This window comes from Cavia porcellus, unplaced genomic scaffold (assembly GCF_034190915.1).
Source record: "Cavia porcellus strain 051 isolate PalLab524CR breed Dunkin Hartley unplaced genomic scaffold, mCavPor4.1 scaffold_1, whole genome shotgun sequence".
Classification (NCBI taxonomy): domain Eukaryota; kingdom Metazoa; phylum Chordata; class Mammalia; order Rodentia; family Caviidae; genus Cavia; species Cavia porcellus.
In genome coordinates this window covers 196,853,679-196,867,123 of record NW_026947484.1, presented here as the reverse complement: position 1 = coordinate 196,867,123, position 13,445 = coordinate 196,853,679, and the positions used below count along the sequence as shown (strand labels likewise).

General features: G+C 39.9%; 1 protein-coding gene across 3 annotated transcripts in view; it reads right to left on the bottom strand.

Moving 5' to 3' along the window:
* Positions 1-13,445, bottom strand: part of Mrrf (mitochondrial ribosome recycling factor) — a 62,319-nt gene that overhangs the window by 47,128 nt on the left and 1,746 nt on the right. For 2 of the 3 annotated variants that reach the window (XM_003470812.4, XM_005004043.3), the window contains exon 2: positions 2,250-2,462. In XM_003470812.4, the coding sequence (XP_003470860.2) occupies positions 2,250-2,462 (213 nt within the window). Of the gene's footprint in view, positions 1-2,249; positions 2,463-13,254; positions 13,363-13,445 lie in introns of all 3 variants that reach the window. The other variant, XM_063227054.1, reaches the window with a different exon arrangement.

The window sequence follows — 13,445 nt, the reverse complement described above, 5'->3', positions numbered from 1 at the left end:
ACAGAAATCAAAGAATATAAAGTAGCTGATACACAGGATGAGCAAATCTCAGCATCAAGTGTGCAACACAAAGGCTGTAAGAGGTCAAGCACGTTTGGGCCACAAGTTCAACATGACCTGAACAACAAATGACAGTGACACAACTTATAAACTTTATGGAAAAAGAAACATAAATTTGATTCTTAATTCATACCATATTCAGAAATAAATTCTCTTGGGACAGAAAGAATTTCTTTTTGTTTGTTTTTTTGAGACAGGATCTTGCTATGCAGCTCAAACTGGTGTTAAATTCACTATGTGGCCCAGTATGGCCTCAAATATGCAATGATCCTCCTGCTTTGGCCTCGTGAGAACTGGGATTGCAGGTGTAGACCACCATATCTGACTTGGAACAAGAAGAATCCTTGCAGAAGACAAAAAACACAAGTGATAAAGGAAAGGAATGACTGTATTAAAATTAATTTTTAACACAGACACCATAAATAAAGTAAAAAGCAAATAAGATACATGTAACACATGCAACAAAAGATTAGTATTTCTAATACAAAGACTTAAATAAATCTTTTCAACAGTCAAACTACATGGAAGGCTGAGGCAGGAAGAATGCTGCATGTTTGAGGCCATCCTAGACCTCACAGTGAATTTAAGGCTAGCTTGAACTGTATAGTGAGACCCTGTCTCAAAAAAACAAAAACAAAGACACAAAAATCATTTTGTCAAGAGAGTTTATTTCTGAATATGAGCCACCCAAGGTCAGTCTGGACTACACAGCAAGACCTTGTCTCAAAAAACTGAAACAACAAAAGTCAAAACAATAAGTTTTTAAGGAGGCAATCAAAGACATCAATACTGAACAGCACACAGAATATGAAAAAATGCTGCTTACAGACCAGTTAGTGACTAGTGTCCAGAAGACTGCACCATGGGAGACACTAGTAGGTCCAGGTTTCCAATTCTCCCAGTAACACAACTATGGGGCAAATTTTTCTACAAATGTAAATGCACCTAAGTTTCCTCATTAGTAAAACACAAAATCTAGATTCACTAGATAATTATAAAGATTTTTTTCACTGGAAAATTATAATTTCTTCAGTGGATAATGATACAGAACAAACTAATAAATGTTGGGAACTTTAAAACATACAATATAACATATATATTAAACGTTATTTACTACTACCACTCTTAATAGAATGTAAATCTTCTAACATTAATGCTGCTTCAGCAACTTCTAAATTTTTCTAATAACAAAGAGAAGCATGAAACTAGAAAAAGAAAGTCAGTGGGGAAATATTCAGCAGCATATTTCTAGCACTATTGCTGAGAATGAATTATCTGACCCACCACTATAAGTGGGCTGCTTAATAATTTTCTGTCACTCCTTAATTCATTCAACAAAACTGTTCAATGCATATACTGTATCAGGCCCAGTTAGGTACAAAGTGACAAAGAAACAGATGCTTTCTTCACTGAGTCTAAAGTGGAAGCCAGGTAATAAACAATAATCTTATGATTGATTAATTAATTAATTACTGCTGTTCTAAGTACATCAAAGGTAAAACAACAGTGTGCATGAGTGCATGTAACAGGGGACCTGACCTACTCTAAGAGGTCAGGGAAGGCTTCCCTGAGGAAGTGGCATTTAAACTGAGACCTGCAGTATGTCAAAATCCCATTCTTGGATGACACAAGCCATTAAGATCATCCATCTAAATCCATGCCTTTAATACCTCTTTACCCAAAAACCTTCTGGTTTCAATTATATATTCAACATACATCTTCCTATAAGGAGAGAATACGTTGATCCCTGCCACAAGCATTCTGGTTTGCTTGGTACTTGTAATTCTAAATCTAAAGGAAATAAACTAGGCATTTTCTCAATCACTAAGAAAATATATGAGCTGGAATGGTAATAAGAAAACAGGACTTGGGTTTTAATGTAGTCTGTCACTGTGACCTCTTAAACTAATCAACTAAACTGAGCAAGGCATCATTTCAAGGGGAGAATTTAGTACCTCTCTCTCTTTCTCTCTTTTGGTTTTTTTGATACAAGATCTCAACTATGTAGCTAAAACTAGCCTCAAACTCATTGTGATCCTCCTGATTTAGCCTCCCAAGTGCTGAGATTATAGGAGTGCACCACCACATGCAGCAGAAATTCACTACATTTCTGAGATCTCTAACAATTACAACAAATCAAAGGCCAAATATAAGGGGTGAAGAAGGGAAGGAGGTCATTAAGTTTCTACCTTTCGTTTTCTTGGTTGCAAAATGGCGAACTGGTACAGCCTGATAAGCCATGTGCTGACTATGGTCAGGCTGTTTCCCACTCACTGTCTTCAGTGCAATTTCTGAAACAGGTCTGATCAAGACTCCACGGTAATTGCAAGAGGCCGGGTGGATCAAGCGGAAGCATTTTAATCCCAAGGCCATGACTAAAGACAATCCTTGTTGAATATCCTCTGAAAAGAATAAGACAAAAAGGAGACATGAGAGAGACACCACTGCAACTTCAGAAAATATGTATCAATTTTCAAGCACTCCGATAAACAAAGTACTAGGCAATTTAAATATATTACCTCAAATCCTCTTTCCAACTATCACAGAAGAAAACATTAGTCTTATTTTATAAAATTAAGAAACTAAGGCTCGGGGCTGGGGATTTAGCTCAGCGGCATAAGTGCCTGCCTTGCAAGCAGGCAGTCGCGAGTTCGATCCCCGGTACCGATAAAAAAAGAAAAAGACCCAAAAAAAAAATAAAAAATAAAAAAATAAAAAAAAAAAAAGAAAGAAACTAAGGCTCACATACAGTCTGTAAGGCTCTGAACATCAAGTTCTTTCCACTACACCAAAATGCCTGTTAAGTAAATGTGCACCATCTAAATCTTCAGAGACACGAATTTAATCCCTATATGAGGAAAAGCACAAAATCCTGATGAAATTTTAAAAGGGAACGCAGAGCACTACAAGAGGACTTTAAACAAGAAAAACATTTCAACAGGCAGAAAATGACTGGAAAATTTACACGCCAGTATTGAATTAAAATTTTCTTTGGTTCCTTACGTGCTGATTACCAATTAGAATGCACTTCAATGAGAGCCTGAAACATGACTGAAGGTTGAGGTCTTCCATGATCTAGAACTAAAACTCAAAAATGGCACGCTCACGTGAGTAAATACGGTTACATGTCACACTTCTGAGGTCTCTGATCACAGAAAGATGCTAAAGCTTACAGCTACCTCAGATAAGACACAGTCCCAGCTGACAAATGTAACACTAATAGCTTATGACAGGAATCTATCATTCTGCAGAAAATTATGAACAAGTATCATTAAATAGCTGGAAGTTTGTATCTTCAAAAATCAGCTCCACACTTCATTTTGAAAAGTCCCTCCTAAAATTTTGATACAGTATGACGGAGTGAATAAAAGCATGGATTCTGCAGCCAAGGAGATCCAGAACCCCATCTCAGCTCCACCACTGACTAAATGCTCAAGTATCTTTGTACCTTGACATCCTCTATTGTAAAATGAGGATAATTATATTTATTTCTCAGAGTTGAGGGATAATGACTTTAGGAAGATACGGTGGATTGAAAACTGATGGTAAATTTAAACACCAGCTGAACTGAATCAGCGTGGTGCTCTGTGAAGAGGGTCCACTTGAGGACTGTTGCCAGCATAAAAAGGAGAAGTGGAAAAGAATAGAGTAGCACTGTGGATTCTCCTAAGTGCTGGTGTTGTTTGAAGCTGTTGGCTCTCCTGGAGGAGCTTGTCACACTAGCTTCCTTGATATGAACTCAGCTGTTATTTATTATCAAAGAAGCTCAGGACCTTGTCCCTGAGAATGGCGGCAGCCCGCTTTGGGGGAGCTCTGGTCCTTACTCTGAGCATCACTTCCTGGCTCCAGAGGTAATATATGTGCTGTTCAATCTCCAGGAGAAGCTCACTAGCTTCCTGATATGTAGTAGGCTGTTCTCATCATTGGAGCTTAGGACCTCATTGTTACTGGGGATGACTGTGGTACTTTTTAGGGAAGCCCTGGTCCTCACTTTGAGCATTGCTTCCAGGCTCCAGTGCAGAACCCTCAATCTACTGGCGCAGATCCTTCACCCCGCTGACAAAGACTTTCTGGCTTCCATTGCTGATCCTTGGGCCTTCCCAGGGCAGATCCATGGAACAGATTTGCATGAGTCATTTTCATGGGATTCAGGCCTCCAGATAGACAGGAGAGAGACACTGTCATGGGCTCTAGGTCTTCAGCTGAACTCAGTCACAGGATCCAGGCCCTCAGCTGGATTTTCTACGTCTTTAGTGTGTGGACAGATTCCCTGTGCTTTTTTTGTATTTGACTTCTTGGGTGACCATTATAAATACTACTACAAGTCATGTGTCCTATATATAAGTGTTGTCCTTGTAAACACTGACTACAACAGCAGGTAACATTTGACACAGTGCCTATAGAAGCAGGCAGCTAAAATCCACTGGTAGCTATTACCTTTCCTTTCACACATATTCATGCCAGGGTCAGACACAATAAACAAACTGTATAAATGTCATTACTCCATGTGTACATGGCCTATAATCAGTTAGACTTAAAAGCAAACCTCCACTTTAAATAGCTCACTCTTCTTTTCTGGGCATCACTTTCCAGATCAATGAGAAAAATAACTCTGATCTTAAAATGAAACACTGAATCCATATAAAACACCTAGTCTAGTGCCTAAAATATGATAACTGCTTTATAAATATGGTAGCTGTTATTATCATCTTCTAAAGAAAAGCAAATTAGTCGAGGCAAATAATTCCTCCTGACAGAATTTCTAATAGTAAGTAATGTTAGACATAGCAGTTTGTGTAGACTGTACAAATAGATTTGGATGAAGGAATATTTTATCATTATCAATAATTACTATCCACTGAAGTCAGGCCTGGGCTGCTTGCTTAACCCATTACTATTTAATCCTATCAATAATGCCATCAAGAAAATACAATAATCCCTTCTTTACAGGTGTTAAAACTAAGGCTCAGAAAGATTATTACTATCCAAGAATTTGGAGCTAAGGGCCCAATCCTACTCAAGCAAAAGCTTGGCTCGGGCTAGGGATTTAGCTCAACGGCATAAGCGCCTTCCTTGCAAGTGTGCGGTCGTGAGTTCGATCCCTGGTACTGATAAAAACGAAAAAGACAAAAAAAAAAAAAAAAAGCTTGGCTCAAACTGAGGTTTCTATATCTAGGTTTTTGCCTAATATAGCCAATGCCTAACTTGTACTTATATCCAAATATGGCTGTATAATGATGCATAATTTATTTTGTTTTGTTTTGTTTTTTTCATCTGCAGTGTCTTATTCTGGCTGCTCCATTTATGGTGAGTTTCCTGGTTTTCCTGTTACAGGTCATAATACCAATCCACAAAGCAACAGAAAATCAAAATGGGTTAAAAATAAACAACCTTTGGCAGAAAATGCAACACCCCAAAGCAGGCCCAGTACACATGAACTGGAAGACAATTCTATAAATAAACCACATTGCTGAAATGCTTAAGGCATACATTTTAATTGCACAGAAGTCAGGAAATTTTAAACTGGAAGTTCAGTACAGCCGGTCAGTCCCTGGGATCTTTTGCCCTAAGGACTTACACGTTAACATTAAGCTCAGCACAGATGAAGAATTAAAGCTTAGAAACTTGTTATAAAAGCTCAAGTATTATCCAATAAAAGTAACTAACACACAGAAGCAATGTGATAAAAAATACACAAGTGTTAGACACAGTCTAAAACTGGAAGCTCAGTTCTTCTACTTACTAGATACATGATTTTGAGTACATCATTTAGCCTGTCTGAACAACAGCTTCCACCTCTCAAGCAATACAGCTTGAGTCTGTGTTCTTAGCCAATATACTATATACTACGTACACAAAGGAGTACAATGTGTCCTAGGCAATAGATGCATAATAAGTATCCCACTTGTTAAAATATTTTTTTTTGTCTTTTTCATTTTTATCAGTACCAGGGATCGAACTCACGACTGCCTGTTTGCAAGGCAAGCACTTATGCCGCTGAGCTAAATCCCCAGCCCCTAAAATATTTTTAAACTATCTGAAACACACATTCTTTTACCAACATTGCTCAAAACTTGAATTTTCCTGTTCTTCATAGAAGAAGCATTTCAACTTTGGAAAGAAATAGTTGATGAACCTGAGTCCTGGCTTGATCCACTATCCCAGCAAACCCTCCCAATCCAATATTAACTTACAACATGCACATATTTATAAATGAGTATACATACATACAGGATCTTAGATGTAAAATACTTTCACATGTGTTACTGTATTTGATCACCATCCATATTTTACTAAATAAAATAATCCTTTGTTTCTTCAAGAACTCCTCTTGCTCTAAGGTCTTCAAACATGCCACTGCATCTTCTTGGAATGATCTTTCTTTACTCCTTACCTCTCATTGTTTCAGATTTAAGCCTAACTACTATTTCTCCAGAGCATGCCTTCCTGTCCACCTCGTCCAACCAAATAAGGACATGTGTCCTACAGCCCGGTTTCCTAAGACTGTGGACTTCATCACAGCACTTAATTTTTAACATAATATATGTGTAATTACTTATTATCTAAATCCTGCTTAAGACTAAAAGTACAAGTATTACAGTAATCTTCACTGTTACAGAATCCATGTCTACCTAGCAGTGCCTGAATGCAGAAGATGCTGTATAAATGTGACAAATACATGAATGAAAATCCAGAAGAATTAAGTCCTTGCCCAGGGTCAAAATGATGACACCGATCTTGAAATCTAGACCTCTAATTGTAGCTCGTAGGCTGTACTTCTCAACACTGTCTCCATTAACCTTTGTGTCAGATTTCTTCATGTTCTTCAATGTTATGTAAAGAAGGATATATATAATATCTGACTCTGTAATGAATCATTATGTCTTTGTAATGAATCATTATGTCTTTGGCACAGCTAAGAAAAGGATTAAAAATGTTCCAAGTAAAGAGGGAACACTTTATCTAAAGCAAGAATACTGTGATTCTAATATTCCTACTTCATCCCTTCCTGCCATATATTTCCTTTAGATTCATTACCATCCATATTCAAAAAAGTATTTGCGGCAGCTCTACTATACAGAGGTGAGGACATAATCATATAGATAGTTAAGGCACAGTTACAGAATAGCAAACTTATATAGACATGTTATAGCAAGTTAAAAATCAAATAGTAGCTCTGCCTATGTTCCTGCTGCCTGTCACATAAACACTTTACCAAATTCAGTCAGCCTTAACTATCTGGGTCCAGCTGATTTTCTTCTGATAATGCACTGGGCCAACCTGACCATTACAACTTGCTTCAAAGACTTGGGTTGGGACAAAGTGACTCAATCAAGAACACTTTTAACTTTGCATGCTCCACTTAAACCTCTCCCCTCGTCCCCAGAATAGTATGGTAAACAACTCAGGTAAATCTATTTAGAGTTAACTTACCTGATAATGTGTAACTTAATTCATGTAACCAATCATGTAATAACCTGCCATCTGCTTTGTACTTCCTGTTAGTAACCTGCATTTAAACTAGACTCAAAGCTGGCACCTTACTAGTGATCTGGACTACGTTATAGTCCCCTGCTCCGCTAGTGTAAAATCAGGGAAATCACCGTCTAGATTCCTTGGTGCAAAGTCTTCCATTTAGTTTGATAATTGATTTTTCTGCAACATTTGGTGCATTGGCCAGGAAGACACTTTGCTGGCCACTGGGGCTATTGTGTAGGGCTGCTGGCCACAGCGGGATCCATCCCTCAATCTGTGCACAAATTTTTCTTGGGAGTCTCCTCAGCAGTCAGATGAAGGGGCCCCTGCACAACAGTGGAGATCTTATCAGACCCCAGGAGGCAACAGAATGTGACCAGACCAGACCCTCAGAGAAGGCCTGCCCATGGTTGTGTCCCACAGTTAGCCTGTTTACCTGCTTGTTACCGTCCCCACTGTGGTGGAAGGAGGAAGTAATCATTCCTTGACATTTATGTCTAACAAACATTCCTGATCCAGTTCTTATTTTAGTCAGAGTAGTCAGGTACAGGTGCTTTTCCAGTTAAAATTGCCCATAGACTTGGGAATGGAAATGTAGTAACTTCTGTGTGCCTGTGTGTGAATGTATATATGTATGTGTACAAAATAAAACACATGAGTTGAAGATCACCTGAACTCAGCTGAGAACTGAAAAAAAAAGTTTAATCAGTCTGAAAACAAAAGTAATTTTAAAAATGATTTACACTGCAATGGATAAAGATATGCAAAATCTGCTTAGCTTTAATACAGCAAAATATACAGGTGGGGTGATATAAATAGACTAATAAAAAAAGAGAGGAAAAAAACAGAACATTTGAAAAGCCAGCTGGCCTGATGGCTCAACTATAACAAAGACACAGGGCCAAGTGACTTAGGCCCAACTGTGCGTGCCACAATTAAAGGGACAAAATAGGAATTATCTTTTCATTTCAAAGCAAGCAAGGAAACAAGACACAGGCTAAGCTCTTCTCTTGGCTTTGGGAGCCCCAACGCCAGCCCTTACCTGACATCTTCTAGGAAAAACCAAACTACAAATATTAACTAACTGGTAATTATACTTTTGTTTTCACTTTGAGTTGATATGCATAAATCATTTGTTGTGCATTACAAGTTTTAAATTTTCAGGGTTAACTTGCTCTTTACTTCATTGTTTTAAAATAAAAACACTGATTCAAGGTTACTCAGAGGTCTGTTGGCAGTCAGTCAAGTTTGCTATCTGAGGGGAAAAAAGAACACTTTAAAATTCAAGGGGCTATAGTCAAGTTTGTTGTAGATGGTTACAGTAAATGGGAGAGGAAAATATTTTAAGAAGGCTACAAATGTAAGAGATATACTTTTGGTATGAGAGAATTCTGTATGCTCTGTTAAAGAGATGAAAGGTGAGCTAGTGACAAGACTAGAAAGTTTATGTATGTTAAGGAAAGTCTGTGGATGTAATCTATTAAAAGAAAATATATGTATGGTCTCTTGTTAATTTGGTAGAGCTCAAGTTGTTCCTTCTAAAAACCCCACGAAGGAAATGGTAAATCAAGATGAGATTTCCAGTCAAATACTAGTATGTGATACACATGCTGTATGTTAGTCAATACTAAGATGGACATTTAAATCTGTTACAAAAATAATGTTGCCATGATTGTCATGATTGTCAAGTTGAAATAAAACTATATAACTGTGATCACTGTGATATGCAGTTGGTTACTACGATATATCTTTCCTACCTATAAAACCAGTTCAAGATCTTCAAGCTGCAAAGGCCATTGTGACTGTCCTTACCCTTTTGGACTGTTTTAGTTTCTATATTTTATTAGACTGTTAGTGCCTGAAAGGCCAGCTGCCTGTCTAAAACATTAGATTCAGTGTCAAGAAAATGGCCCCCTTTTTGCAGGTACTTACTGTACCGGCCCTCTTCATCAAGGAAGCACACAAACTGACTTTTGGGACATTAAGATAAATGGTTCTGGGACAGCTATGAAATCAGCATCCCAAAAGCAAGGAAAATTCCCAGGGAATGACTGATAGGTGACCCTGGTCCTGTCATGGCCACCTATAGCCACCTTCTTAGAAATCTAAAAGACCCTGAAGGATTGGGAAACAGTCAGTTTGGCCCCTGAAAGATTGGGAAACGGTCTGTTTGGAGCCTGAGGATGTCTTACCAGCTTTAAAAATAATTGAAACAGAAACTGGATGAAACAGTGCCTGCATGACAGTGCCCACATGGCAGTGTCCCATGCCAAGGCTATGAGACAATAGGTCTGATAACACCCACAAGAGATATTCCAAATAGCTAATGTAGCTGGCACCCTCCACTATGAGATGGGCTCTGCAAGACATGCAGAGGACAGCCCTAAAAGCAGATAATCAGATTGTGATAAATTGGTTGATGGCAGCGCCTCACTTCATTTGGGAGAATACAGGTGACCCGCTAGAGCAAGTCACTATATAGACTTGGTAACTGTGCAACATAAAATGGGCATACAGCAGAGAATGTTTGCACTGCATAGCTGTAGTCCCGATGAGGAACTGCTGATGGCATGCATAAGGGACATATGATCCTGGTAAACGAGTTGGCTGGCACCTTTGGGTCAATGGCAGCCCTTCTAGCCTCCTTTACAGATCGCCTGATCCACAATGCTGCTGATGCCGTGGCCAGGTTGGGAGATTTAAAAATAAAACACCACAGTAAGGCAAGATCTGTAAAAACTGTACTGGCAGAGGAAAAGCGGGCTGTACCTTGGCAAATGCAGCTGTCCCCCCAAGGACAAGCTGGGGAGCTATTGAAGGTCAGTGGAAGTCAGATCTGGATAGACCTGCTGGCCTAGCCACAGATTAGACAGGCAGTCTTTGGATGTGGAGGCAATTACACTGTAAGCAGCAATTCTGGCCGATGGGTCAGGGCCAGCAGGCCAAAGCACCCCAGTGAAGCCAGAAGAAATTACACTGGCCTCCTTCCACCTTGATTAGGAGGCAGGCCATGCTACCCATGTCCCCAGGAAAACCAGAGGTCACATATGAAGTTGACTATTTACTGGTCCTTCAAAATTTGCTGGACTATTTACTGTGCAATGTGTACCAATATTGATACCAGAGCTGAGTCAATGCTGATGTACCACAACCCAACTCTGTATCCATAAAAGGATACAGAGGTCACTACATTGTGGTCTGGAAGATTCTGAGTATCAGGTCTTTGCCCCTATGTTTATATGTTTATGTTTCCCCAGTTGCTGAATACACACTGGGAGTAACACACTGACTGGTGCTCAGCTTGATATTATGCAGGGAGAATTCCAATGGTGAATTCATGTGGTTAAAAACTATACTCCCAGGCCATCCACACCACGCACTGCTGACTCTCTTACAGGCCATGTGGGTTGTGCACATGAAGCAGTACTGGCTACCTGGTGGCCGTGAGGAAATGGGACAGACTGTCTTGAAATTTAAAAAATATGGCTGGGGATTTAGCTCAATGGCATAAGCACCTGCCTTGCAAGGGCGCAGTCCTGAGTTTGATCCCTGGTACCAAAAAAAGAAAAAAAAAGGATGAAACTTTAAAAATATGAGTAATACTCCATACACAGAGCCCTGCAGTATAGCTCATGCAGAAGTCAGATAGGTCATGGTTGATCACTGTGAAGTCTTACCCTGACGCTGGCAGTCAGGACCAATTTGTCTTCACCCAGGAGGGCAGGCAACAGACCTTCCAGATGTCACCACAAGGCTAGCTGCATAGCCCAACTTTGAAGCATGGCCTACTGGCTATGGACCTGGCCATCTAGGCCAACCCACACTCTGTGTCAGTTTTGTTACTAAGTTAATCTGGCTGTTGTACAGATCTAAAGGGCATCATATATAATCTGAAGCTTTGCTGCCATGAGGTGGGTCATGGACAAAGACAAGGTCTTTGTTAGGGACATAACCTGGAGCTGGACAGATACAATAAAAACACCCTGATGGGTTTTGGTCATAGTAATGAAAGGAAGCTGAGAACTAATATTCCTTGACTTAAAAACAACAGTGTTGTCCACTGCTGTGCATGCCAATGAGGAATCATGGGAGAGATATGTGGATGGTTCATCTCAAGATACACAGGCCCCCATTCTGACATGTTGGGGGACATACCTCCAACAGTGGGCCTCTTCTGCAGCTAACCTGTTGGCAGACAAACTGGCAATGGGACCCACGATGTACATTGCCCAAAGAATCTTTCCAGGAGAACAAATTCACAAAATCCCCTTCAATCTCTTCTACATTGGTGTAACTACTGTACCAGCTACCTTGATCTCTTTTGTCAAGTTACAGATCCAATGTATTGTTATTCTGCTTGGTTTCTGGTTCTGTCTCCTGTTAATTCTACTGTTTGTTAGCATTCTCTGGCTCACAACTTTGGCAGACTAAGAGCCTCACAAAAGGGCTGCCTTTGTCTTGTTATATAAACATAATTCTTGGGATACTTATCATTAGCTACCTGTACCTGAAGTAAAAGTGACTCTCCTATGGATTATATTAACATCTTAGGAGTGTATGGAAATTCAGGATAGTGGGAATTCCAGGTTCAAACTGAAGGTAAAATCCAAGACTACTCTTAATCAGACCATATAGGACCCCTCACACAGCCTAAAGCATATCTATATTTCAATACATGTCCAACTCGGGCTGATTTTCCAGACAGGGAAAACCACCATCATTCCTCAGGCTATGGAGGATTAAAATAAGAACAAGAGCACTGTCCAGAATGCCAGTGAAGAAGAACAACAACAACAACAACAAAAAACACCAAACATTGTAAGCCCCCTTTCTCATCTTTGTTCAGCCCTAAGTGGGTTTGTGTCATAGACTGGGATGGATCTAAAGATGAGTCTGTTAGCTCAGCTTCCCTCTAGTCCAACTGCTGGAAGGGAACCTGTAATCTCTTACAGTATACTATTCCAGAACCCTCCATTTGAGACTAATTGTCAGGCCGCCAGATAAAAATCCAGGCAGACAGATGGTGACAAGACCTGTGACTAATTTGAAAACACATAAAAAGGTCTGGATATTCTACACTCCCATTCTGCATTAAGACTCCTTCCCCAAGACCACTCCCTGGTGTTTTCACTGGCCCCTGCACCTGTTGCAAATCATACAAGGTCCAGACTACTACCTTCTAGTAGAAGGACCCCATTGGATCCTTCAAGCTCTAAACCCAGACTTATGCAAGGCCTGCTGGCTCTGTGTCCCTCTTTCAGTCCTTTCCTATCTAGTTTTAGGTCTCACTTGCAATTAATTCTGAACTTAATGCAACCAATGCTCCTGATCATCTGCTTCAGCCCCATCCAGGGGAAACACTGCTTCTTAGGTTCCAGTAAATGCCAGAATGCTTTTGCTGACTGTACAAGTATGTTGACAGTCACTTCTGGTTATCTGGCAGCCCCACTTGAAACCTTTATTTGTGCTGATGAGTTACATCAAGTGTTTGAGAGCACCAAAATAAGTATATATGCACTTGTTTTGCTGGTACCTGACTCTATGTTTTTCAGGATGAGGCCCTGCATACGCCCGCCCATCCGTCACGTCAAAAACTTGACCCAAGGATATTGCCCATACTAGCTGGAATAGCAGTATCACAGTCTGACACTCAGTGTAAGCCAATAGCAGTATTCAGTGAAGTGCTCAGATAGTTGGAGATTTTGCCAACATACAAACCTCATTAGACATGCTGCAGGATTAAATAAACTCCTTGGCTGCAGTCATCCTCCAGAATCAAAGAGCCTACATCTCCTGACAGCACAGTATGATGGTACCTGCCTTTTCCTAGAGGAGAAATGCTGTTGTTATAAGTCAGGAATACTAAGAACTCTCATCAGTTGCGGGAATGCCTCAAGCATAGGGTTCCA